Source organism: Columba livia, chromosome Z, assembly GCF_036013475.1.
Source record: "Columba livia isolate bColLiv1 breed racing homer chromosome Z, bColLiv1.pat.W.v2, whole genome shotgun sequence".
Lineage (NCBI taxonomy): Eukaryota > Metazoa > Chordata > Aves > Columbiformes > Columbidae > Columba > Columba livia.
The window spans coordinates 14999535-15023382 of NC_088642.1; the positions used below are offsets into that span (position 1 = coordinate 14999535).

Genomic DNA, 23848 nt, shown 5'->3' on the forward strand with positions numbered 1-23848 from the left:
GGTTTGCTTACAGCCTCCAGGTGCTGTGCAGCTCACGTTGCCTGTTTGGGTCAAATTGTAGGGAAACTGGTATTAAAAAGACTCTGAAAATAATGGGATGGAGAAGTAACATTGTCAAACTGTGTCAGGGGTTTAAAAAGCAGCTTGGTGCTCAGGGGTTTTGGAGGAGAGTCGCAGGCGGGAGGAGGTTCTGGGGCAGACGGGGGTGTCAGCAACTCGGCTGGAGGAGAAGTATCGGAGCGTTAGTGCGGGAGCAAAGCGCTGAGCATCGCCCTGTGCTGCCTCGTGAAGCTGCTGGCAGGAGCGCTGTGGCTGCGCAGGGTCAGGTAAACAATGCAGAATGACCAAAGGGAGGACATTTGTTTCCAGCTGCCCATGGCAACAGCCGCCGGAAGCCCTTGGCACCCTGAAGGCCACGGCAGACGCAAAGCCTGATGGAGAAGCTGAAAGCCAAGACTCATCCGTTTGCTTATCCCCCTCTCAGCCTTCTGAGATCGGGTATTTAAATGTAGCTTCGCCCGGAGACAGCACAGCCTCCCAGCTGCAGGAGGAGAGTCACAGCATCAGCTCCGAGAACTTCTGAACCGAGATATTTGTGAAGTATCAGCTGGACTGCAAGGTTTGGGGCTCCTGTTGCTCTATGATAGCGAGGACTGCAGAGGACGCAATGATGCAGGTGCGTCCCTTCCAACTCAGGACATTCTGTGACTCCATGAACTGTGTGTGCTCCCAGACCCACCCACAGGATGCAATTTGTAGATCCACTCTGTGACGTGGCAGAGGGGTGGGGTGAAGCGGATCTTCCCCAGAACCCTAATGCCTCGTCCAGTCTGACACACTACAAGCTTTGTAAATAAAACTCTGATAACTTCTCTTCTGCCACCTGCTTGCTTTTCCCCGTTCCCCTTGATCTGTGCTCAGACGCTGGTTTTTCCCCTTTTTGCACGATCTTACCCCTTCTGTGCAAGCCTGGGAGGGGAATGGAGCAGCTGAGCACTGAGGGGAATGAGAAAGTGTGGAGAAGGAAGATGGGGGTAAGGAGGGGCTGTGAGAACTGGATGGGAAAGACACCAGGAGGGCGATGAAGGGAGCTGGAGAGAACGAGGGAAATTGTATTAGGAGCAAGTGAAAGACACACCCAGGGGCTGTGGGTGCACCAGAAAGAACACGGAGGGGTCCGAGCTGTCCCAAAGACACTTCATGGTCACCAGGTTGCCCCTAAGGGTACGTGGAGGACTCCAGGGCACCCTGAAAGCGGCACCAAGGGAACTAGGACCCCCAGGAAGAAAACCAGGGGGTTCAGGATGCCCCAAAAAGAGAAATGGAAGCAGCAGAAATGCTGCAGAAGTGTCACCAGTGTCCACAGCAAAATGGCCAAACGGCACTGACGGGCACATCGGGAGGGGCCGCCACCTCAAAGGCACCTTGAGTGGTGTGGGGACACCCCACAGACCTCCTGGGGGCACAACCAGGGCAGGGGGTATTCAGCCCTGGCCGTGGTGCTGCCGGGAGCCGCCTTGGCCAGAGCCGGCCCTGCCCGACGCCTGTCCCCTCTGTCCCCTCTTTCCCGTCTGTCCCCTCTGCCCACAGCCTGATGTCCCCATGCCGGTGGAGCCCAGGCCCTGTCCCGGGAGGGGGTCCCCGGGGGCTCTGCCTGGGGCTGGACATGGCTGGGGCCCCAAGGGCTGTGACACTCGCTCGCTTTCCAAACCCAGCGGCTTCCTGGGCTGAACCAGCCAGAGCAGGATTCCAGCTCTGAGCTGATCCAGACGTTGGGTTGAGTCTTGCAGGGATTTTACAGCACAGGAAAAGCCGCTGCCATGCCATGGAGCGTTTGACGGAGCTCTGGGAGCAGCTGTGGGGTTTGTGCCGCTCACAGCACCTTGTGCTGCGGCATTTGCTGTGGGTTCAACAAGAGCCGTGATCCACGGCTGTGAGTGACACCCTGGAGCCCACATGCCCCTGTCTGGCCCGTGTGGGCAGGGAGCTGTAACTCTGTAACGGCTGATGAACCTGTAACTGGTGCTGCTGAGCACCGGGACCCTCCCCGCTGGCCTCGGCCCCCGCAGCGCCTGTGATGTCACTGAGCTGCCCATGATGTCAGCAAATGTGGTCACTAGAGCTGGGGCGCTGGCCGGGCCCGGCACACACAGCGCTGGTGGAGCTGGTGGAGCTGGTGCTGCTGGTGCTGGTGCTACTGTTGGAGCTGGTGCTGTTGGTGGAGCTGGTGCTGCTGGTTCTCTTGGTTGCTGGTGGTGCAGGTGCTCTCAGTGGAGCTGGTGCTGCTGGTGCTGGTTGTACTGGTGAAGCTGCTGGAGCTGGTGCTGCTGGTGCTGGTTGTACTGGTGGTGCAGGTGCTCCCAGTGGAGCTGGTAGAGCTGGTGCTGGTGCTGCTGGTGAAGCTGCTGGAGCTGGTGCTGCTGGTGCAGGTCCTTCCAGTGGTGCTGCTACAGCTGGAGCTGGTGCTGCTGGTGCATCTCGTGCCGGTGGTTGCTGGTGGATCTGGTGGAGCTGGTGCTCCTGTAGTTGGTGCTGTTGGAGCAGCGTCCCAGGGCCATGGAAAGGCTCTTGCGGTTCCTGCGGCGCAGGACGGCGCGGGGGGCGCCCCCAACCCCCAGGAGCAGACATGGCGACAAGCTCCAGCCGCAGGTTCGCGACGAGCTGTGGCTGCGAGAAGCCGCCAACCAGAGCAACAGCGCTGGGCCGCAGGTGAGCAAAATCGGAGACTTTGGTGGAGAGTCTTGGTTCTCGCCCTGTACTGCACGCTGTTGAATCCAGAGCTGTAGAAAACTCTTTTATAACCTGACGTCAAGTTGGTGACAGTTCCTCTTCTGCGAGTACGAAATGCTGCCGCTCTCTCCTCTTTTGAGCTGCTTTGCTGAGTTCTGTCTCTTTGTGTCCTTTGGTTCGAACAGGCACAAGATGCCAGAGCCCCAAAACCGACGGCGGGTTCAGGTTCATCCTCTTTCTGCCGAGTCCATGGAAGGTGTCATGCATCAGAAAGTGCTGAAATGAAGCAGTTTATCAGAGACCTGGAGCAACAGCTTATCATGGAAACGAACCCGGCTGAGGCGCTGGAAGCCAACAGGCGCTTGCAGGAGGATTTAAACAGAGCCGAAAGAAAAGCTGCTCGGCTGGAAATGGAAGTGAACCTACTGAAAAAAAACATTGGGAGAAAGACAACGGCATTAAAAACCACAACAGAAGAACTACGCCGGGCCCAGCAGCAGTTTGAGCAGTCACAGGCTCTTTGTATCCAGGTGGATCAGGAGAGGAAAGATGCCATCCAGAGGGCAGAAGGGCTGCAGGAACAAGTGGCCCAGCTGCAAGATGAAAACCTTTGGCTCCGTCAGCAGCTGGGGGACGCACAGAACAAGGCCGCCCAAGAACTAATGGTGAGTGATGCCTTGCCGTGCCCATGCGACATAGTAGAGCAGGAGGCGAGGTGAGCGCTGGCCGAGAACGACCGAGAGAAAAGCAGCTTCTAACAACCAGCCGGTAGAAGCTCCGCACTTGGGACTACATCACTGGGCTTGCTTTTTGTCCTGGTTTTGTTGGAATTGCAGAAGGCTCCGGCAAGCCTTGACACATGCTTATAGACACATATGCGAGCAGAAATGCTTGGGCTTGCCTCGGTTTTCGTTTGTGTAGCAGAAGAACAGCATAAAGGTTGATACACAGAGTTGGCTGTAGGGACCCTCACCTCCCATCTCTGGAGAAAGGGCTGCAGCCCAACCACAGCACTTGCATTGGCATCCGGTTCGATTTTGGCATGATTTTAAGAAATGAGCGAAAGCCCCAAAAGCACAGTCTCAGCATCTGCTGAGAAGAAGGTGCTGGGAAAGGGATCTTCATGAAGAGATGACCTTTCCTTAGTTGTCTGCCCTGGCCAAGGATGGCTGGAGATCATCAGCTGAGCAGATATCATAGTAGACAAGATTTCCCCACTTTGCAATGACCTTAGAAAAGAGATTTTGGTAGATTAACCTGTAATTGAAAGTAAAAATGCCCATTTTGCCTTCTCATCTTTTTCTTCATACTCCTTTGACTTTCTTTCCCTAGAGAGAAATGGAGCGGCCAGAGGAAACGCCACTGGCAGCTGGGACACAGCAACATGATCGGCTGAAGCAAGAGAAGCCCCACTTGCCAGAGGACTTGGACAAGGTCAAGGCCAAGGTACACAGAGTCTGTGAAGGTGTTCCTAGATTTGAGCTGTTGTTCTCCTTCAGTGACCAGAAGAGAAGAAAATCTTCAGGGAAGAAGCCCAGCAGAGATTTGTCTGAGGATATTCTGAGCTTCAACGTCATTAACAATCGTTTTCCAGCTTTTTTCACAGCTGTGACCACCATGAAAATATCTGATGGGGTTTCACAGAGATTTTAGACCCCTCTGCCTAAGACGGATGTTGTTTTCTCCACATCCAGGTGTGTGAACTCTCGTCACAGATGGAGTTGCACTCCCAACTATCTCTGCAGCTCAAAGCCACGATCCAGGGGCTGCAAGAGCTGGTGGCTCTTCTGCCACATGGCTTGGCCACTCCTGGGGGCGCTCACAGCCCAACAGCGCTTCATGGAAAACGCTGTGAGCAGCCAAGGGAGGAGCAGCTGGAGTCGAAAAGCAGAGACCTGGATCCCAGTGTGCAGAGATCACGGAGCCTGTGGGACCTGAGCCGCTCCGCACAGCCCGGCCTTTCTGCCAGGGCCAGTGTGATGCCGGCAGAAGCCTCTGCTCAGAGCCCGCAGGAGCCACGGCGCAGACTCTTCCATCGCGAGGCAAAGACTCTGGGCCAGAGCCGGGGACGGAGCGGGAGCCCGTCGGGCTCAGGTGAGCAGCTCCAGACGTGGTTCTGCAGCGCTCCGGCGGGGCAGGGTCTGCCCTTGGGTTTTGCTGGGGTGCCAGAGAGCACAAGTCTTGTCTGTGCAATGCCTGGGCAGCTGCAGCCAGGAGAAAGTCCTTACTGGCTCGTCCTGCACAGCACAGAGCAGGTGCTGTTAGCTGTGAACCCAACTGACATGGGCTCTGGCTTCTTCTCTCCCAGGCACCGCTGAACATGGAGCTGGATCTGCTGGGGATCCTCCCCAGATATCTCCTGCTCCTCTGCCGAATGCAGATGAAGTCCAGGATCCCCCGGCCAGGGCAACACAGTTCAACCTCGACGATTTGGAAGAGGAATTGTTAGAATTGCTAGAAAGTGGTCATTAAACTTGTGAAGGTTCCTTTTCTGTGCCCGTCTGCTGTGCTTTCCCATGGCTGTCCCCTCCTGGGCTCCCACAGTGCTGGGCTGAACCAGGGGCAGCGGCTGGGGACAGCAAAGCCCCTGGAGCCCCCATGCCCTGCTCCCTTGGGGGTTCGGGGCTGTGGGGCTGCAGGGGCCAGCCCAGCTCTTGGGGGGCTGCCCAGGCCATGGGACCCCTCACACCGGCAATGCTAGGAGATGTAGTCCCTCGCTTCACAGCACGATTCTTTCAAGAACAGTATTTAATACTGTATGAGACGCATGTAAATTTGTGAAACTCTTTGTCTCCTCTGATCCTGCCGTGTTTTCCCATCACCATTGCCCGTGTCCCCATGCCGGGAGCCCCCGGGGGCTCTGCCTAGGGCTGGACATGGCTGGGGGCCCAAGGGCTGTGACACTCGCTCACTTTCCAAACCCAGCGGCTTCCTGGGCTGAACCAGCCAGAGCAGGATTCCAGCTCTGAGCTGATCCAGACATTGGGTTGAGTCTCGCAGGGATTTTACAGCACAGGAAAAGCCGCTGCCATGGAGCTTTTGACGGAGCTCTGGGAGCAGCTGTGGGGTTTGTGTCGCTCACAGCACCTTGTGCTGCGGCATTTGCTGGGGGTTCAACAAGAGCCGTGACCAGAGAGTCCACAGGACTACCAGAGCCAGGCCTCCAGATGTGAACCTGTCAAACTTGTCATGGGTAGAGCGGGGATACAAGAATCAGAGAATCACAGAACAGTTTGGATTGAAGGGCCCTTCCCAGCTCCCCCAGTTGCCACCCCTGCCATGAGCAGGGACATCTTCACCAGCTCATGTTGCTCAGAGCCCCATCCAGCCTGGCCTGGGATGGCTCATCCCAGGGGTGGCTCATCCACCACCTCTCCGGCCAACCTGGGACAGGCTCTCACCACTCTCAGAGGCCACAACTTCTACCTCATGTCCATCCTGAACCTCCCTCCTTTAGTTTAAAACCATCTCTCCTTGTCCGATCACAACAGGCCCTGCTCAAAAGCCTGTCCCCATCTTTCTTATGGTCCCTTTTTAAGTCCAGAAAGGCCTCACTAAGGTCTCCCCAGAGCTTCTCTTCTCCAACTGAACAGCCAACTCTCTCAGCCTCTCCTCCCAGCAGAGCAGTTCCAGCCTCAGATAATTTCTATGGCTCCTCCGGCCCCTCTCCAGCAGGTCCAATGTTGTTGTGTGCTGAGGACCCAGAGCTGGACCAGCACTGCAGGGGTTCTCACCAGAGCGGAGCAGAGTGCTCTTTGTGATCCCAAGACCACAGGCTGTGGCTTTGGGGACACCCCAGGCCCCAAGCTGTTTCTCTTTGGTCCCCCCAGTGCAATCCATGTGCATCCCAGCAGTGCCCAGACCCTTCGCCTTCCCCTCAGACCTCAGAGGCCGTGGTTCCTCCCAAGGGCATGGCCAGGAGCTCTGATCCCCTCTGGGAGCACACGCAGCCCCCCCATTCCCTACCGTGTCCATCGCAGCTCCTGTGTGACCCTGGATGAGGTTCTGAGCCTCTTTGTCCCCACAGCTCATGGCACGTCCCCTTCAGCCCCTCCAGGTGCCCTCCCCTCCCCTCCCCTCCCCTCCCCTCCCCTCCCCTCCCCTCCCCTCCCCTCCCCTGCCTGGGGGCTCAGGGTCACATCTGTCCCTCCAGCCACACTGAGATCATAGAATAATTTTGGTTGGAAAAGCCCCTCAATATCACCAAGTCCAACCATAACCCACCCCTGTCCCTGCTCCATGTCCCTGAGGACCTCATCTTCGTCTGTTCAACCCTCCAGGGCTGGTGACTCCAGCACTGCCCTGGGCAGACTGTTCTAATGCCCGACAGCCCTTTGGGGAAGAAATTGTTCCCCAGATCCAACCTCAACCTCCCCTGGCACAACTTGAGGCCATTTCCTCTGCTCCTGCTGTTTGTTCCCGAGGAGCACAGCCCAACCCCCCTGGCTCCAAGATCCTTTCAGGCAGTTCAGAGATCAGAAGGTCTCCCCTCAGCTCCTATTCTCCAGCTGAACCCCCCGGGTCCCTCAGCTGCTCCCATCACACTTGTGCTCCAGACCCTTCCCAGCTCCGTTTCCTTCCCTCAACTCGCTTCAGCACCTCAAGTGCTTTCTTGGCGTGAGGGGCCCAAAACTACCCCCAGGATTCACGGTTTGGCCTCACTGTGCCCGGTACAGGGACAGTCACTGCCCTGGGCCTGCTGGCCACACCAGTGCTGGTACCAGCCAGGATGCTGGTGGCCTTTTTGGCCACCTGGGCACACACTGGCTCATGTTCAGCTGCTGTCACCAACACCCGCTGCGAGCGGTGGAGGAACAAGCCGAGATGACTCAGTGTGAGTGATAAAGCATTGTTCACTTTATTGTCCTTAACAGCATATATTTATACAGGTTACAATAATTATGCATGCTTGTCATCTACTGATTGGCTTAGATCTAAAGGTTACATTTACATGACCCTCCTACTTGCGGTTAGCTAACTATGCAAGTTCCGCCTTCTTTCAGCTCTCACTTCCTCAAAGTTGTTTCCGATACTTTGTCAAGGTCACAGTGTCCTTGCCGTTCCCTCATGATCAGCAGTCTCTAGTGAGACCTAGTTATGCTACGCTCCTAAGTCATGTCAAGCCGCTAATTTATTGGAACAAAACTCTTATTAGAACAAACTGTGATCGTGCAACTGCTTCATGGATTCATGTCCTTTATCTCTAAGCCATTCCCCAACAATTCCCCCTTTTTCTTTTTGTATGAGCAGAGTTTGTCCCAATGTGCGCTCAAGTGTTCTTTTAATACAAGATAAAGCGCAACTTAGACACAAAAGCCCAATAACTACAATAATCAGAATAGCTAACAAACTTTGCAAAAGGCCTTTGATCCATCCTCCTAGTCCCAGCCAATTTTGAGGCCTTCCAGGCCAAACAGCCCTACGTCTTTTTTGATTTTTTGCGAGTGATTCATTAACTGCTTAATTTCTTTATGAATCGATCATGACTTATCTTCTAGATCCATAGAGCACATACCATTGAAGTCCTCACATCCATGGCCGTGGGCTAAAAGCAAAAAATAAATGGTCATTCGATTTTGCAATACAGCATGTTGCACACTAGTCATGCTCTCTGCTAAATCTGAAAGCACTCTACTAGTAAGGTTGGCTTGCTTCACCACCCAGCAAGAAAGCGTCTCTAGATTTCTATGTGCTCGGGCAGCAGCAACACTCACAAGCCCAGTAGCAATATAAAAATGTAAAGTTGCGATCAAAAATAGCCACATTTTAAGAAAGTTCTGAAATTGATCTTCGATGAGTATACTATGCAGATTCTTTATCCTCAGATGATCTTGGCGGTTGGCTGTCTAGAACTGCCTTAGTCCATCTGGCTGGGATCCACTGTGGGCCTGAGGGTGTAAGAACACACATAAAACCTTTGCCAATAAACTGTACCTCAGCAGGCCCTTCCCATTTCCCTGTTGACAAGTCTCGATAGTAGACCTTCATGCCGTGTGGTTTACCAGTGCTAGGGACCCCAGAGTGGCACTTCGCAGGCACTGCCTCAGAGTCCCCAAATATACAAAGGTAGTTCATTATGAACAAAGTCTTAGAGACTCTTTCCTGTATGTCTCTAGCGTCACGAAATTTCTGTAAATACCTCTTTATAGTCTGATTAGACCTCTCTACAATAGCTTGACTTGTCAGGGAGTAAGGTATACCAGTGGTATGCACAACTCCCCACATTTGACAGAACTTCCTCATTTTTTCGCTGGTATATGCTGAACCATTGTCTGTCTTCAATTTTTGAGGAACTCCCATTACTGCAAAGCAGCTTGTTAGGTGTCTGATTACATGTATCGCTTTTTCTCCGGCCTGAGGAGTTGCCCATGTAAAATGACTGTATGTGTCCACAGTGACGTGCAAGTACTTAAGTCGACCAAACTCCGGCACGTGAATGACGTCCATTTGCCAAAGTTCACATGGGCCTAGACCGCGAGGATTCACCCCAATGCCTAGTCCTGGTCCATGATGACTACATTCAGGACATGCCTTCGTGATTCCTTTTGCTTCTTCTGTAGTAATGTTAAACTGTTTTTTCAGTCCTTTAGCATTTTGTTGAAAGGCATTGTGGGCTTCTCGAGCCTTAACAAAATCACTTATGGGTACGGTGAGCGTCACTAGTTGGTCTGCTCTCTGGTTTCCTTCACCCAGACCCTGAGACCACATGTGACTCCTTATGTGGACGACTGCATACGGTTTCCGACGTTGTTGGAGGGCAGATTGAAGTTGACGAAAGAGCTCATTCAGACGAGGATTCTTGGAGTCTTTAATTCTAGCATCCTTTGTAGCACTCCTGCTACATACAATGAGTCTGCTACTACATTAAGACTCTGATCATGCCATCAAAGGACAGCCCAGACGACAGCGGCTAACTCCAGCGTTTGTAATGAGTCTCCCGGCATGGCTGACAAAATACGGTGGTGCCATACTCCATCCTCCATCCAGGTTACTGCTGCACGCTTTGATTTCTTTCCAGCGTCTGTGAAGGCTGTAACTGCATCAGGTAAAGGTGTCTCACTTCTTTTTGGCGGCATGATCCACTCATGTTGGCTGATCCATTGCAACACTGGTGACTTCACTGAGTCCACTGTAATGTCTTGCGCAGTAGAGAGCAAACTAATTTGTAATTCTTCAGATTTTTGAATGCACCATTCTAGCATGTCCTTTTTTATAGGTAATCTGATAATTCCTGGTTCAGCTCTGTAATTTGTAAAATACGTGTCCTGCCTTTTTTAATCAGTTCCGCTAAATTTTCCAGTTTCTGCTGGATAGATTTCTGCGGCTGCAGCTTTGTGTATAGCCATTCTAGGACACGGACTCTCTTTACGGATATGTCCTTCTTGTCCACAACAAAAGCATTTGTTCCCTCGGTGCAAGGAAGGTCGAGGTTGCCTCTCAGCTTGGCGCAGGAGGGCTAGGACTGCAAAGGCTTGTTGCTGGGCCTGTATTAGATCTTTCCCTAGTTCCCTCACTGCCTCCACTAGCATCACTTGTGGCCCCACCGGCACTCTACTCATGCGATCTAACATCTGTTCCATAGTTGCATCTCCTGGCAATGTTAGTATTACGGCTTTCCTAGATTGATTAGTATTCTCTAGAACACACTGTCTCAACAATGCTGGCTTCATCCGTTCCTGTATGGCTGCCTGTTCTATCGCTGCAGTCACACGGTCAATAAATTGCGCAAATGGCTCATCTCTGCCCTGCTTTATAGCCATGTATGACGGCGAGGCGGGGAGGTCTTTACTGCACCTATAGCTAATCATGCCATCCGCATGGCTTCAAGACAAACGTCTGGTCCTAATTGAAGTTGGGCGTCAATAGTAACGAACCCCGCCCTGTTCCAGTTAGTTGTTCAACAGTCACCCCATAAAGAGGATCATTAGGATTTTTAGGGTGATGCGCCGACATTTCACAATACAGCTGACAATGCACTTGCCAGAGCAGTAATTGAGATTGAGTCATGATCATTCTCATGATGACTTTAATATCTTCCGGACATAGGAGGGTTCCCCCCCAGATATAGTTTAATAATTGTTTTGTGGGTTCCCCGTGCAACCCAGACTCATTCACTGTACTACGCAGTTGAGACAACAACTTCCCATTCAACGGGCTATGAGAACCCTGAGGCGTGTCATCATCAACTGTTTCAAATCGAACAGGAAAAGCTTGAGCGCTAGTAAGGTCCCCAATTATATCATACTGTTTATTCTCAGCTGCTTGTTTCATTATTTCTCTCCAATTAATCCGATTTACTCTGGCTCGCCTTTGTGACCCGGTGGCTTAATTACGGCACCCATAGGCTCATTTTCCTCCTCTCCTTCTGGTGGTGGAGGAGCTGTGAGGGTGCATGGCCACAGAGGGATTGGAAAGGGACTTGCAGATCTGGCAACTTCATCTTTAGTTTTTCTGGTCACCGTGACTGGCATACCTCTAGGGGGAATTGGGACGCGGTCGTTCCCAAACAACATATCATTAGCTGGTGGTGCCCCTGTCGGTACGTCTCTTCCCCCCCCAGCCGCTCTGTTGCAACCGCGGCTAGATTTTTTTCTAATTGATAACGCTTAATATTGTTTACAACTTCCCGCCATGGTTTCATTAACTTCTGTGCTGCTTTATCATCATTTATAACCATATCCCATAACGCATCCCCTAATTTTCGCCATTCGCTGACATCAAAAAGAGAATCTGGATTCTGAAAACATCCTTTAGCCCAACCTAACGTTATTAACCCCGCTAGATGTTTGATACAGTCTACTCCTCACTTTTCTAATAATGATGAAGTTGCCAGCGCTGTAATAAATCTAGGGCTACCTCAAGAATCATATCGCCGGCACTTATACTCTATTTATGCGTATATATATCACGAAATATATCCTTACTCTACTATTATCGCTGATGCTTCCCTGATTCTGGCACCAGTTGCAGCCCTTTGCAGTAGCCCTTGCAGACAGCGAGCCCCTTTCGGACAGCTCAGGTCTTCGGAACGACACACTGTGCGATCAGTGTTCAGTCGCTCTTGACCCCCCGGTCGCTGCGGTTACCGGTGCTTCTCTGCATCCACCACCCCATAATCGCAATATTCTTCGTTTATGTCGAACCCGGTCCCTGTTCGGGCACCAATTGCAAGTGGTGGAGGAACAAGCCGAGACGACTCAGTGTGAGTGATAAAGCATTGTTCACTTTATTGTCCTTATCAGCATATATTTATACAGGTTACAATAATTATGCGTGCTTGTCATCTGCTGATGGGCTTAGATCTAAAGGTTACATTTGCATGACCCTCCTACTTGCAGTTAGCTAACTATGCAAGTTCCGCCTTCTTTCAGCCATCACTTCCTCAAAGTTGTTTCCGATACTTTGTCAAGGTCACAGTGTCCTTGCCGTTCCCTCATGATCAGCAGTCTCTAGTGAGACCTAGTTATGCTACGCTCCTAAGTCATGTCAAGCCGCTAACTTATTGGAACAAAACTCTTATTAGAACAAACTCTGATCGTGCAACTGCTCCATGGATTCATGTCCTTTATCTTTAAGCCATTCCCCGACAACCCCCAGGTCCTTTTCCAGATGCTCCTCTGCAAACCTGAAGCATTTATGGGGTTTTTGTGGCCCAAGTGCAGGACCCAGCACTCAGCCTTGTTGAACCTCAGAGAACTGGTCTCAGCCCATCAATCCAGCTGCTCCAGATCCTTCTGCAGAGCCTCCTGCCCTGCAGATCAACACTCCCACCCATCGTGGTGTCAGCTGTGAAATTACTGGTGGTGCACTCGATCCCTTCATCCAGATCATTGATAAAGAAGTTAAACAGAACTGGCCCCAATACTGAGCCCTGGGAAACACCACTCGTGACTGGCAACCAACTGGATTTGTCTCTGTTCTCCTCCTCAGCTCTCATCCTGTGTGCTCCGTGTCCAGCCCTGCACCGTGTGTGGCAGTGCCATCCCCTCTTGTCTCCTCCCCGCACCCCGCAGCTCCCCTCCTTCTCCCCGAGCTGCCTTTTAAGGGAGTGGAGCACCTCCCTTATGAAGAAAGGCTGAGGGAGCTGGGTCTCTTTAGTTTGGAGAAGAGGAGACTAAGGGGGGACCTTATTAATGTTTATAAATATATAAAGGGTGATTGCCATGAGGATGGAGCCAGGCTCTTCTCGGTGGCAAACAATGATAGGACAAGGGGTAATGGGATTAAGCTGGAACACAAGAGGTTCCACTTAAATTTGAGAAAAAACTTCTCAGTGAGGGTGACAGAGCACTGGAACAGGCTGCCCAGGGAGGTTGTGGAGTCTCTTTCTCTGGAGACATTCAAAACCCGCCTGGACATGTTCCTGTGTGACCTCACCTAGGTGTTCCTGCTCCAGAAGGGGGATTGGACTAGATGATCTTTTGAGGTCCCTTCCAATCCCAAACATACTGTGATACTGTGATACTGTGATACTGTGATACTGTGATACTGTGATACTGTGATACTTTGTGCCAGACGGGGCTGAGCTGTGTGTGTTGGTCACCCCGAGGGTGCGGGGGACAGGTCCCCTGTGCTTGCTGGGGTCTCTTGCACGAGGATGGGCCAGTGCAGAGGGTGGCCATCAGCCATGGACATCCTGCCAGGCACAGGCTGGGGACTCCAGTGGGGAACAGGCCCTCGATGCCTTTTTTGGGCATCTCCAGGAGGAGTCGTGGAATTTTTTGCTTGGAAAAGACGTTTAAGATCAATGAGTCTCACTGTTAACCTAACACTGCCAAGCCCAGCACTTAACACATGCAGCATTGGAAAGACCGCGCTCTGCTGGGGGCTCTGCTGCAGAGGAAAAGAGGAGGCAGGACCAGAGCGAGATCAGGAGCTCCAGCACCAACCCCTCTTCACTTGGCCCTGAGAGGTCCACTCATGGGGCCCTCTAGACTTCGCTGCTCAGTGCTGTGGTGCAGGTCTGCGCGGTGTGACCCGGCCGTGCTGCACACACAGCCCACGTGCTGCTGGACGGGCTGCATGCTTTCCTCTGGGGTCATGGAGCTCCATATTCTTCGCTTCACTAAGAGGGAACCAAAAGCTGTTCAGCTGAAGGTCCAGAGGAGAGGGAAGAGACCTCCTGCCCACCAGGTCTGGTCCTGGAGGCTTTCTGTGCTCTCTGGGACACCCTTTGCTCCACAGGGCCAGGCCCTTCAGCTTGGGGCTGAGACCTGGGAGGGGACAGGTTCGTCCCTCCAGGCACGGTGTCTGCATGTGGATGCCCTGGCAGAGAAGGAACAATCTCTGTGGGGTGGAAAGGCAGAGCTAAACCCAGAGGAACTCACTGGTGTTTCCATCTGCCCTGTTCTGCCTGCAGACGTCTCCCTGGGGCTGGAGGGCAGGTCTGGCTCATCCAGACCCTGCTGCTCTCCTGCACTCACCATCAGCACAGACACTGCCTGGGCCAGGGGGAGAAGCTGCTGTGGGCAAATGACCCCTATGCTCAGAGATATTCACCAGAGGAGCTGCTTTGGGAGCGGTGTCCACAGCTTGTTGAGCTCCAGAGTCATCCTCCACTCCTGGCGGGATCTGGACAGATCCAGGTATGGCAGGACCTGCCTTGCTCGTGGTGGCTGGGGGCTGCAACATCAGAGACAAATTCCCTCTCACCTGGCCCCTGTGCCCAGGCTGGGGCTGCCCCGGGACACCAGCAGCCTGTGTCAGGGAAATCAGGTCCTTGTCCCTGCAGATCAGGGTCTCTGTCCCTTTCCTCTCCCCACCTGTGCCAGGACCTGCTGCACACTTACTCTGGCCATGGTGTTCGCAGCCAAGGGGCCGGTGTCCTCCGCTGCTCTGCCCAGGGATGGTAGCGCGACATCTCCTCCCCATTCCTCTTGCCCCTCTCCCATCCTGGCTGGGCTTTGGCCCTGTCCTGCCCGGTGCCTTTAGGGCAGGGGAAGCGCAGGGACAAGTCTGGCCAACGCACTGGGGGTATCTCAGATGGCCGCCTTGCCTGAGTGCAAAGGAGAGGAACCTCTGAGTGCAGGCCTCCCCTCTCTACTGTGCCTGGACAAGGTGGCCCCAGAGCAGCCAGGGCCCACACACCCTCTGCAGTCCCCTGAGCACCGGGAAACCCGCAGGGAGGAGACAAGTCCCCGGAGGGACCCTGGGCAGGATCTGAGGAGCCAGAATGGTCCACATGGAAACCAAGTGTGATGTGACCAGATGGAGCCATTGACTGGATGGAAAGGAAGAATCACAGAATGGTTAGGGTGGGAAGGGACCTCTGGAGATCATCTAGTCCAAAAGAGCTAGGAGGAGTGATGGGATGAACACACCTGCAATGTCTTTGAGGACACCTTTTCCACAGATCCATGTTTTCCTGCACATGACACAATTCTCATGTCCCCTGTCCCACATACCACTGATGCTCCCATCTGAGGGTCCAGAGGTGGTAGCCTGACTTCAGGACACTCTGTTGCTGTGACACCCTTGCATTTCGCTGCTCGGCTGCCTTGGTTGCTGCAAACACACAGCACAGGAGCTGGTGTGAGAACCACCCCAGCCTGTTCTCCAGACCATGGACCAGCCCCGTGCAGCAGCACAGGTGGTTCTGCACCAGAGGGATGTCTGGGCCAGGAAACACCCTCATGTCACAACCAGGACAAGACAGCCATGAGCTGCCCTGCTCAGGTGTGGCTGGAGAGTCTCACCTCGTGGCCCCTGCTGCCCTCCCTGCTTTTCTCCTTTTTTCTCCAGGGACACCAAGGCCACTCGTCCGGCCGGGAGACAGATGTCCTCGGGGAATGAGGTGCTCACCAGGACAAGCTGATGGAAGAAGAGCAGGAAGGTTGTCACAACTGCACCTTGGGGACATGTCCCACAAGACAGATGTACCATTTGTGCACGTGTGCTGCTGGTGCCTGGCCTGGACCTCAACCCTTGGATTGGCTTCCTCGGACAGACTCCGCCCTTCCCAACCACCACTGTTCCCAGCCCTCCCTTTCTACAGGGACACGCTGCACCCTGAGCAGCTCCTGCCCCATTGCTTCCTTGCTTGGGTCCCCCTCTGGAAATGGGGTTGAGCTGGCATGCGCTGGTCACTTAGGAGAACATCTGGCATCGGGGAGGTGGAGTCATATGAGGGGAACACACTTGTGTCTTTACATGACACTGGTGTGTTGTTACCGTACCTCGCTGGGCAGTCTTTGCAGCCAGTTCTTTTTCAGATGTCTCATCTTTGTACACAAACCTGCAAAAAACATAAGGTGCTGGTGGTTTCAATAAGGGGCAACACTGTCCCCTGCAGCCCCCATGGAGAAGCTGCTCCCAGAGCTGCTCAAGACCTGAGCTGCTGTCAAGTCTCCAAACCTGAAAAGCAGAACACACAAGGTGGCAATAGGTGTTAGGAAACACGTGTCACCAAACTCCGTGTGAAAATGCTGACACCTTGGGCTTGATTTGTTTGGGGTTTTTTTATATTTCATTCTCACCCAAAGGAAAGGGAAGGACCAGATGAAGCTTTATGGGAAAAGGTCCCTTAGTGCCTTTCCATGTCCCACATGGGTGGGAAGGGAAAGCAGGTCCTCTCCTGGGACTGCACCTGACAACTGCTCAAAGAAGGAGGAGTAACCATGGACTTCATGGAGAAACTCCCCTTGGGCACAGGTACTTCCCACTAGCTTCAGGAGACCACATCCAGTTACTTGATGCCTCTGGGCACCTGGACAAAAGATGGGCCAAGAATCTACTTGCTTGGTCAGTCTATGGTGAGAAAAGCAAAGATACTCACTGTGGGAACACAAAGATCCCCTCAGGTGGCATATGGAAAACTGAAGTTTCCGTGCTGGCGATGATCAGAGGTCTCAGCTTTGAATTCTGCAAGGACAGAGACAGGGTATGGACTGTGCCCAAGGTCATGGCTTTGACCCAGTTAGAGGGAGCACTGAGAACATGAGAAACTCACTTGGAGAAAATTGTTCACCAGGACCCCGGTCTTGTCCACATCTCGGAGCAGGTCTTCAAAGAACCTCATGATCACTGTCTTTCCTCGGCACACCAGGATGCCCAAGTTCTTGAAGACAACATCGAAGTCCTTGCCTTCGGTCAAGGCCCACGCAATGACTATCATGGTGGCCTCAAGGCACTTCAAGACCTTTTTCTTGGGCATGTGGAGGCGAAGGGCAGCCTCGGCATAGATCAGCTCTGAAACTTTTAACTCCTCTGCCAAGAAACCACCCAGCAACAGAATCACTTGAGCAGCCCTTCAAGAAGACCCACATCACCTTTCAGCACAATGACCCTTCAAGAGCCCACCAACCCTCCTCCCACCCCACTGACTCCCCATCAGCAGCAAGTGCCCTGTCCCCTGGCAGATGGCTGTCTTTGTCACCAAGGAGAGGGACATGAGAGGGACAGAACCACTCCAGACACGCTGCCTGTGGCCTCCAGTGATGGCCCAGAAGAGCTGTGCCCGGCCTTGGGGCACCTTGACCATCTCATCTCTGTCACCAGCCCAGCTCCAGCTCCTCTGAACCAACAGCAGCTGCAGGAGCAGAAGTAATGCTGGTGCTCATCTGTCCCAGGCACAAGGTGTCATTAATGGGGAGCACCAGCTCCATTGCGACAGGGGGACTTGCAGGAATGTCTCCAAAAAATTGCTCTCCATGAGCCATCATCACCCGTTACACCCAGAGTGCCTTGGCAGGGCTGCAGGGGTGGCAGGGACGTCAGTGGCGATAGAGGAGAAATCACAGATCTGGAGGTCTCTTCTTACCAGGCCATGAGCTGGTCCCATAGCGGAGCTTGTTCCACACCCAAACTGGCTCATCCAGGTGGAACATGGGTCTCCGGACTTTGAAATAGACCTTGTTCTCATCACAAAAGTCCTCTTCCCTGAGGCAGATGGTGCCCAAGCCTGTTAGCCTGACAGTCTGCAATCAGGAGTGAGAAAGAAACAGAAGTTGGAATTGTTCCGATGGGAGAATGGCATGAAGACTTTGGACACGCTAAATCTGAACTGTTGGCCTGTCCACCCCTGTGGTCCTCAGGGGCCATGTGGAGCATGTTGGGAAGCTTTGGAGAAGAGCTTTGTCCTCTAGATTACAGAACCCCAGCCTGGTTGGGTTGCAGGAGCTCTGTAGATCCCCAGCCCAGCCCTGCTCACGCAGGGTCACCAGAGCAGATCATACAGGTCGGTCCAGGCAGGTTTGAATGTCTCCAGAGAAGGAGACTATTCTGAGGAGACTGTGCCTTTCTCTTTCCTCTCCATCCTCCTCTTCCCAGGGTGTGCAAGGCGAGGACAAGCAGGACACAGCAAAGTCTGAAAACACACTTCTGGAGCCTGAGGAGGTCTGAGGAGAGACAACCCCTGGGAAGAGCCCTGGACACTGCCCAGCAGGACTGGAGAGGCCTACAAAGAAGGCCCATGGCTCTCCACCATCTACTGCAAGGCTTTGCTTTTTGTCTCTGTTCACCCAAAGGTTGCTCCCTGGCAAATCTCTTGACTGCAGGGTCTTTCTGGGGCATTTATTTTGCTTTCAGAGGCAGGGGGGGAACAATGGGCAGGAGGAGGGTCAGGACACATCAGGGGCTGAGGGAGAATGAGGAAAGCAGCCCACCTTGTTCAGCAGCAGCTCTTGGTGATAGCTCTCTGACACACTGTCCCAAATCTTTGCCACCTCTGGGGAAGAAGAGGACAACAGCCAAGCTTGAAGTCAATAAGCCACCACCTTGCCAGGCCAGCAGATGCAGTGTCACCCCACACCATGCTCTCCCTGAAGTCACCTGTGCAGGAACTGCCCTGCAGAGCTGCTTTTTGACTGTGTCCCCATAGAATCAATGAATAATTTGTGTTGAAGGGACCTTCCCTGCTCCCCCAGTTGCCACCCCTGCCATGAGCAGGGACATCTTCACCAGCTCCGGTTGCTCAGAGCCCTGTCCAGCCTGGCCTGGGATGTCTCCAGGGGTGGTTCATCCACCACCTCTCTGGCCAACCTCGGACAGGCTCTTACCACCCTCAGCAGCAACAATTTCTTCCTCATGTCTGACCTGAATCTCCCTCCTTTCATTTGAAACCATCACCCCCTGTCCTATCGCAACAGGTCCTGCTATGAGAAGACTTCTCATGCTGGGGACAAAGGTCCATCCTCAAAGACATAAGAAGGTTTTGCTAAAGAACGTCCTCCCATCCCTGGTGGGAAGGTGTCCCGGGTCCATAGCCTGTCCTCCCCACAGCGACTGTGCTTCCAGACAGAAGCCAAAATCACAACAAGTCACAAGAAAGTTCTTCAGAAGGAGGTGGCCTGCCTTGAGCACAGACCTTCTGGTAGCACTTACCATCCCTGGTGAACTCGGCCAGGCGTGGAGAGAGCGCGTGGAGGGTGGCAGAGGAGAACCACTCCATGGCTGCAGCTGCTCCTGGTCAACAACCTCCTCCTCCTCCTCCCTCCCCACACAGCCCCAGATCTGCTGTCACTGCCACTACCTTCTCCTGACACCTAGCAGAGCGGTGACCAGAGCAGCCCCACACTTGAGTTCATCCTCGGCTCAAGGAACGTGCAGGTTGAGGTGTCATGGTGAAGAGGGGGTGTCCCACCATCACCGCAGCCCGTGTCACAGAGGGGCTGCAGGTGACCACGGCCCGTGTCACAGGGGACATTCTGGGGAGGTGTCCCCATCCACCCACTGCCCTCTCCACAGGGAGACCCAAAATGTGGTGGACAAGCGTTGAACTTCACCTGCATGGATACAAACACGGTGCCTTTCTCAGCAGAGAAGTATTAGGAGACTTGCAGGGTGAAAAAAATAAAGTTGAAAATAAAAACACCTACAGTTTCAGGAGTCCTTGCCCCCAAGCAGCCCAAGCAGAGAAGATAGGGGTGCAGAAAACCACATGATTTGGGAAAAGATCACTCAAAATTGTTTTGAGAGGGGTGTGAGAAGCGGAGAGCAGGAGGACAAATTCCAAGCAAATATTTTTAACATTGGATTTTAACATGGATACAAAAGAGCGTGGCAGAATGGGGAAAAATATATGTATTTTGGAATTGCAGCTGAAGGTAAGTAGGCTTGGAGGAATGGAGCCCAAGTAATTGTTACAGCTTCTCAGGGACACTGTTAGAAGGCGGGAGATTAACTAAAAAGTAGCCATTGGGGTTTGGTTGGAGTGGTTTTCATTATTTTCCAATTGTTTTTCATTGTATTTAGCAATTCTTAACCACTCTTCTGTCTAGTAAGTAATAAATATATCATTCCTACTGGGTAAACCCAACTGATGTGGATGGCCCTCTATAGCCTCTCTGGAGACAAGTTCAGGTACGGACACAACAACATTCATCCATGTAAGTCTGAAATCTCTGGGAACAATGTAAATTAGTCACAAACTGCAAGTCATTCAATAACAACTAGAAGTAATGCTTTATACAGACAGCATTGCCAAAGCATGACCCTTTCTCTGTCTCACTTAAGCAATGCAGAAGGAACCACCAAAAGCCCCCAAAGCAGCAAAGCCCCCAGCCCATGGCCTCAGGCAAAATTCTCCTCTTTTTCCACCCAGTCACAACCCCCTGAGCCAGATCAGCTCTTTCCTCCACAGTTGCTCCAGTGTGGAGTCACAACAGCGGTGCCGAGTGGGGAGAAGAGCCAGATGGGGGCTGGCCTCTGGGGCGGCAATGCCTTGATGTGGGGACACTGGTGGTAGGGACATGCGGCCCATTGGGTGTGACATGGAGATTGTGGTCCTTCCCCAGTCCAGGGCATGGGGGCTCCAGAGGCTTTGCTGTCCCCAGCCGCTGCCCCTGGTTCAGCCCAGCACTGTGGGAGCCCAGGAGGGGACAGCCATGGGAAAGCACAGCAGACGGGCACAGAAAAGGAACCTTCACAAGTTTAATGACCACTTTCTAACAGTTCTAACAATTCCTCTTCCAAATCGTCGAGGTCGAAGTGCGTTGCACTGGCCGGGGGATCCTGGACTTCATCTGCATTCGGCAGAGGAGCAGGAGATACCTGGGGAGGATCCCCAGCAGATCCAGCTCCATGTTCAGCGGTGCCTGGGAGAGAAGAAGCCAGAGCCCATGTCAGTTGGGTTCACAGCTAACAGCGCCTGCTCTGTGCTGTGCAGGACGAGCCAGTAAGGTCTTTCTCCTGGCTGCAGCTGCCCAGGCATTGCGCAGACAAGACTTGTGCTCTCTGGCACCCCAGCAAAACCCAAGGACAGACCCTGCCCCGCCGGAGCGCTGCAGAACCACGTCTGGAGCTGCTCACCTGAGCCCGACGGGCTCCCGCTCCGTCCCCGGCTCTGGCCCAGAGTCTTTGCCTCGCGATGGAAGAGTCTGCGCCGTGGCTCCTGCGGGCTCTGAGCAGAGGCTTCTGCCGGCATCACACTGGCCCTGGCAGAAAGGCCGGGCTGTGCGGAGCGGCTCAGGTCCCACAGGCTCTGTGATCTCTGCACACTGGGATCCAGGTCTCTGCTTTTCGACTCCAGCTGCTCCTCCCTTGGCTGCTCACAGCGTTTTCCATGAAGCGCTGTTGGGCTGTGAGCGCCCCCAGGAGTGGCCAAGCCATGTGCCAGAAGAGCCACCAGCTCTTGCAGCCCCTGGATCGTGGCTTTGAGCTGCAGAGATAGTTGGGAGTGCAACTCCATCTGTGACGAGAGTTCACACACCTGGATGTGGAGAAAACAACATCCGTCTTAGGCAGAGGGGTCTAAAATCCCTGTGAAAACCCATCAGATGTTTGGATGGTGGTCACAGCCGTGAAAAAAACTGGAAAACAATTGTTAATGACGTTGAAGCTCAGAATATCCTCAGACAAATCTCTGCTGGGCTTCTTCCCTGAAGATTTTCTTCTCTTCTGGTCACTGAAGGAGAACAACAGCTCAAATCTAGGAACACCTTCACAGACTCTGTGTACCTTGGCCTTGACCTTGTCCAAGTCCTCTGGCAAGTGGGGGTTCTCTTGCTTCAGCCGATCATGTTGCTGTGTCCCAGCTGCCAGTGGCGTTTCCTCTGGCCGCTCCATTTCTCTCTAGGGAAAGAAAGTCAAAGGAGTATGAAGAAAAAGATGAGAAGGCAAAATGGGCATTTTTACTTTCAGTTACAGGTTAATCTACCAAAATCTCTTTTCTAAGGTCATTGCAAAGTGGGGAAATCTTGTCTACTATGATATCTGCTCAGCTGATGATCTCCAGCCATCCTTGGCCAGGGCAGACAGCTAAGGAAATGTCATCTCTTCATGAAGATCCCTTTCCCAGCACCTTCTTCTCAGCAGATGCTGAGACTGTGCCTTTGGGGTTTTCGCTCATTTCTTAAAATCATGCCAAAATCGAACCGGATGCCAATGCAAGTGCTGTGGTTGGGCTGCAGCCCTTTCTCCAGAGATGGGAGGTGAGGGTCCCTACAGCCAACTCTGTGTATCAACCTTTATGCTGTTCTTCTGCTACACAAACAAAAACCGAGGCAAGCCCAAGCATTTCTGCTCGCATATGTGTCTATAAGCATGTGTCAAGGCTTGCCGGAGCCTTCTGCAATTCCAACAAAACCAGGACAAAAAGCAAGCCCAGTGATGTAGTCCCAAGTGCGGAGCTTTTACCGGCTGGTTGTTAGAAGCTGCTCTTCTCTCGGTCGTTCTCGGCCAGCGCTCACCTCGCCTCCTGCTCTACTATGTCGCATGGGCACGGCAAGGCATCACTCACCATTAGTTCTTGGGCGGCCTTGTTCTGTGCGTCCCCCAGCTGCTGACGGAGCCAAAGGTTTTCATCTTGCAGCTGGGCCACTTGTTCCTGCAGCCCTTCTGCCCTCTGGATGGCATCTTTCCTCTCCTGATCCACCTGGATACAAAGAGCCTGTGACTGCTCAAACTGCTGCTGGGCCCGGCGTAGTTCTTCTGTTGTGGTTTTTAATGCCGTTGTCTTTCTCCCAATGTTTTTTTTCAGTAGGTTCACTTCCATTTCCAGCCGAGCAGCTTTTCTTTCGGCTCTGTTTAAATCCTCCTGCAAGCGCCTGTTGGCTTCCAGCGCCTCAGCCGGGTTCATTTCCATGATGAGCTGTTGCTCCAGGTCTCTGATAAACTGCTTCATTTCAGCACTTTCTGATGCATGACACCTTCCATGGACTCGGCAGAAAGAGGATGAACCTGAACCCGCCGTCGGTTTTGGGGCTCTGGCATCTTGTGCCTGTTCGAACCAAAGGACACAAAGAGACAGAACTCAGCAAAGCAGCTCAAAAGAGGAGAGAGCGGCAGCATTTCGTACTCGCAGAAGAGGAACTGTCACCAACTTGACGTCAGGTTATAAAAGAGTTTTCTACAGCTCTGGATTCAACAGCGTGCAGTAGAGGGCGAGAACCAAGACTCTCCACCAAAGTCTCCGATGTTACTCACCTGCGGCCCAGCGCTGTTGCTCTGGTTGGCGGCTTCTCGCAGCCACAGCTCGTCGCGAACCTGCGGCTGGAGCTTGTCGCCATGTCTGCTCCTGGGGGTTGGGGGCGCCCCCCGCGCCGTCCTGCGCCGCAGGAACCGCAAGAGCCTTTCCATGGCCCTGGGACGCTGCTCCAACAGCACCAACTACAGGAGCACCAGCTCCACCAGATCCACCAGCAACCACCGGCACGAGATGCACCAGCAGCACCAGCACCAGCTGTAGCAGCACCACTGGAAGGACCTGCACCAGCAGCACCAGCTCCAGCAGCTTCACCAGCAGCACCAGCACCAGCTCTACCAGCTCCGCTGGGAGCACCTGCACCACCAGTACAACCAGCACCAGCAGCACCAGCTCCAGCAGCTTCACCAGTACGACCAGCAGCAGCAGCACCAGCTCCAGCAGCTTCACCAGTATGACCAGCACCAGCAGCACCAGCTCCACTGAGAGCACCTGCACCACCAGTACGACCAGCACCAGCAGCACCAGCTCCAGCAGCTTCACCAGCAGCACCAGCACCAGCTCTACCAGCTCCACTGGGAGCACCTGCACCACCAGTACGACCAGCACCAGCAGCACCAGCTCCAGCAGCTTCACCAGTACAACCAGCACCAGCAGCACCAGCTCCACTGAGAGCACCTGCACCACCAGCAACCAAGAGAACCAGCAGCACCAGCTCCACCAACAGCACCAGCTCCACCAGTAGCACCAGCACCAGCA

At 53.4% G+C, this 23848-nt stretch overlaps 4 protein-coding genes across 5 annotated transcripts; 1 reads left to right on the plus strand and 3 right to left on the minus strand.

Moving 5' to 3' along the window:
- Nucleotides 1–1565: 1565 nt before the first annotated feature.
- LOC135577363 (coiled-coil domain-containing protein 144A-like) lies at nucleotides 1566–5796 on the plus strand. Of its 2 annotated transcripts, XR_010469107.1 has the most exons (3): nucleotides 1566–3395; nucleotides 4063–4824; nucleotides 5039–5796. XR_010469107.1 is itself a non-coding variant. In XM_065046645.1 (2 exons), the coding sequence occupies exons 1-2, from the start codon at nucleotides 3012–3014 to the stop codon at nucleotides 4381–4383; spliced, it is 705 nt and encodes a 234-aa protein (XP_064902717.1). In that variant the 5' UTR covers nucleotides 1566–3011; the 3' UTR covers nucleotides 4384–5796. The 2 variants fall into 2 exon arrangements, 1 of the variants encoding a protein (XP_064902717.1); XM_065046645.1 differs by having other exon boundaries at nucleotides 4063–5796.
- A 7042-nt stretch (nucleotides 5797–12838) lies between these two features.
- Nucleotides 12839–16675, minus strand: LOC110365784 (uncharacterized). Its single transcript, XM_021300331.2, has 7 exons — nucleotides 16505–16675; nucleotides 15906–15964; nucleotides 15426–15540; nucleotides 15135–15234; nucleotides 14520–14725; nucleotides 14230–14352; nucleotides 12839–13795 (listed from the first exon to the last, which is right to left on the minus strand). The coding sequence occupies exons 1-7, from the start codon at nucleotides 16630–16632 to the stop codon at nucleotides 13675–13677; spliced, it is 852 nt and encodes a 283-aa protein (XP_021156006.2). The 5' UTR covers nucleotides 16633–16675; the 3' UTR covers nucleotides 12839–13674.
- Nucleotides 16646–19505, minus strand: LOC135577361 (coiled-coil domain-containing protein 81-like). Its single transcript, XM_065046639.1, has 4 exons — nucleotides 19051–19505; nucleotides 18333–18394; nucleotides 17489–17645; nucleotides 16646–16935 (listed from the first exon to the last, which is right to left on the minus strand). The coding sequence occupies exons 1-4, from the start codon at nucleotides 19115–19117 to the stop codon at nucleotides 16646–16648; spliced, it is 576 nt and encodes a 191-aa protein (XP_064902711.1). The 5' UTR covers nucleotides 19118–19505.
- A 351-nt stretch (nucleotides 19506–19856) lies between these two features.
- LOC135577364 (uncharacterized) lies at nucleotides 19857–23502 on the minus strand. The gene is made up of 5 exons (XM_065046647.1): nucleotides 23092–23502; nucleotides 22406–22885; nucleotides 21625–21738; nucleotides 20977–21376; nucleotides 19857–20762 (listed from the first exon to the last, which is right to left on the minus strand). The coding sequence occupies exons 1-5, from the start codon at nucleotides 23242–23244 to the stop codon at nucleotides 20599–20601; spliced, it is 1311 nt and encodes a 436-aa protein (XP_064902719.1). The 5' UTR covers nucleotides 23245–23502; the 3' UTR covers nucleotides 19857–20598.
- Nucleotides 23503–23848: the final 346 nt, after the last annotated feature.

Excerpts from the sequence above, each read along its gene's own strand:
- LOC135577361 (XM_065046639.1), bottom strand. The coding sequence starts at position 19,117 with ATGGAGTGGTTCTCCTCTGCCACCCTCCACGCGCTCTCTCCACGCCTG. Across the intron at positions 18,395-19,050 it reads GGCCGAGTTCACCAGGGATG|AGGTGGCAAAGATTTGGGAC; the intron begins GTAAGTGCTACC and ends CTTCTTCCCCAG. Across the intron at positions 17,646-18,332 it reads AAGAGCTGCTGCTGAACAAG|ACTGTCAGGCTAACAGGCTT; the intron begins GTGGGCTGCTTT and ends TCCTGATTGCAG.
- LOC135577363 (XM_065046645.1), top strand. The coding sequence starts at position 3,012 with ATGAAGCAGTTTATCAGAGACCTGGAGCAACAGCTTATCATGGAAACG. Across the intron at positions 3,396-4,062 it reads AGGCCGCCCAAGAACTAATG|AGAGAAATGGAGCGGCCAGA; the intron begins GTGAGTGATGCC and ends TTCTTTCCCTAG.
- LOC135577364 (XM_065046647.1), bottom strand. The coding sequence starts at position 23,244 with ATGGAAAGGCTCTTGCGGTTCCTGCGGCGCAGGACGGCGCGGGGGGCG. Across the intron at positions 22,886-23,091 it reads GCAACAGCGCTGGGCCGCAG|GCACAAGATGCCAGAGCCCC; the intron begins GTGAGTAACATC and ends TGGTTCGAACAG. Across the intron at positions 20,763-20,976 it reads CGGGAGCCCGTCGGGCTCAG|GCACCGCTGAACATGGAGCT; the intron begins GTGAGCAGCTCC and ends CTTCTCTCCCAG.
- LOC110365784 (XM_021300331.2), bottom strand. The coding sequence starts at position 16,632 with ATGACCTTGGGCACAGTCCATACCCTGTCTCTGTCCTTGCAGAATTCA. Across the intron at positions 15,235-15,425 it reads AGGGCAGCAGGGGCCACGAG|CAACCAAGGCAGCCGAGCAG; the intron begins GTGAGACTCTCC and ends GTGTGTTTGCAG. Across the intron at positions 14,726-15,134 it reads CTCAGATGGGAGCATCAGTG|GCAAGGCGGCCATCTGAGAT; the intron begins GTATGTGGGACA and ends CTTTGCACTCAG.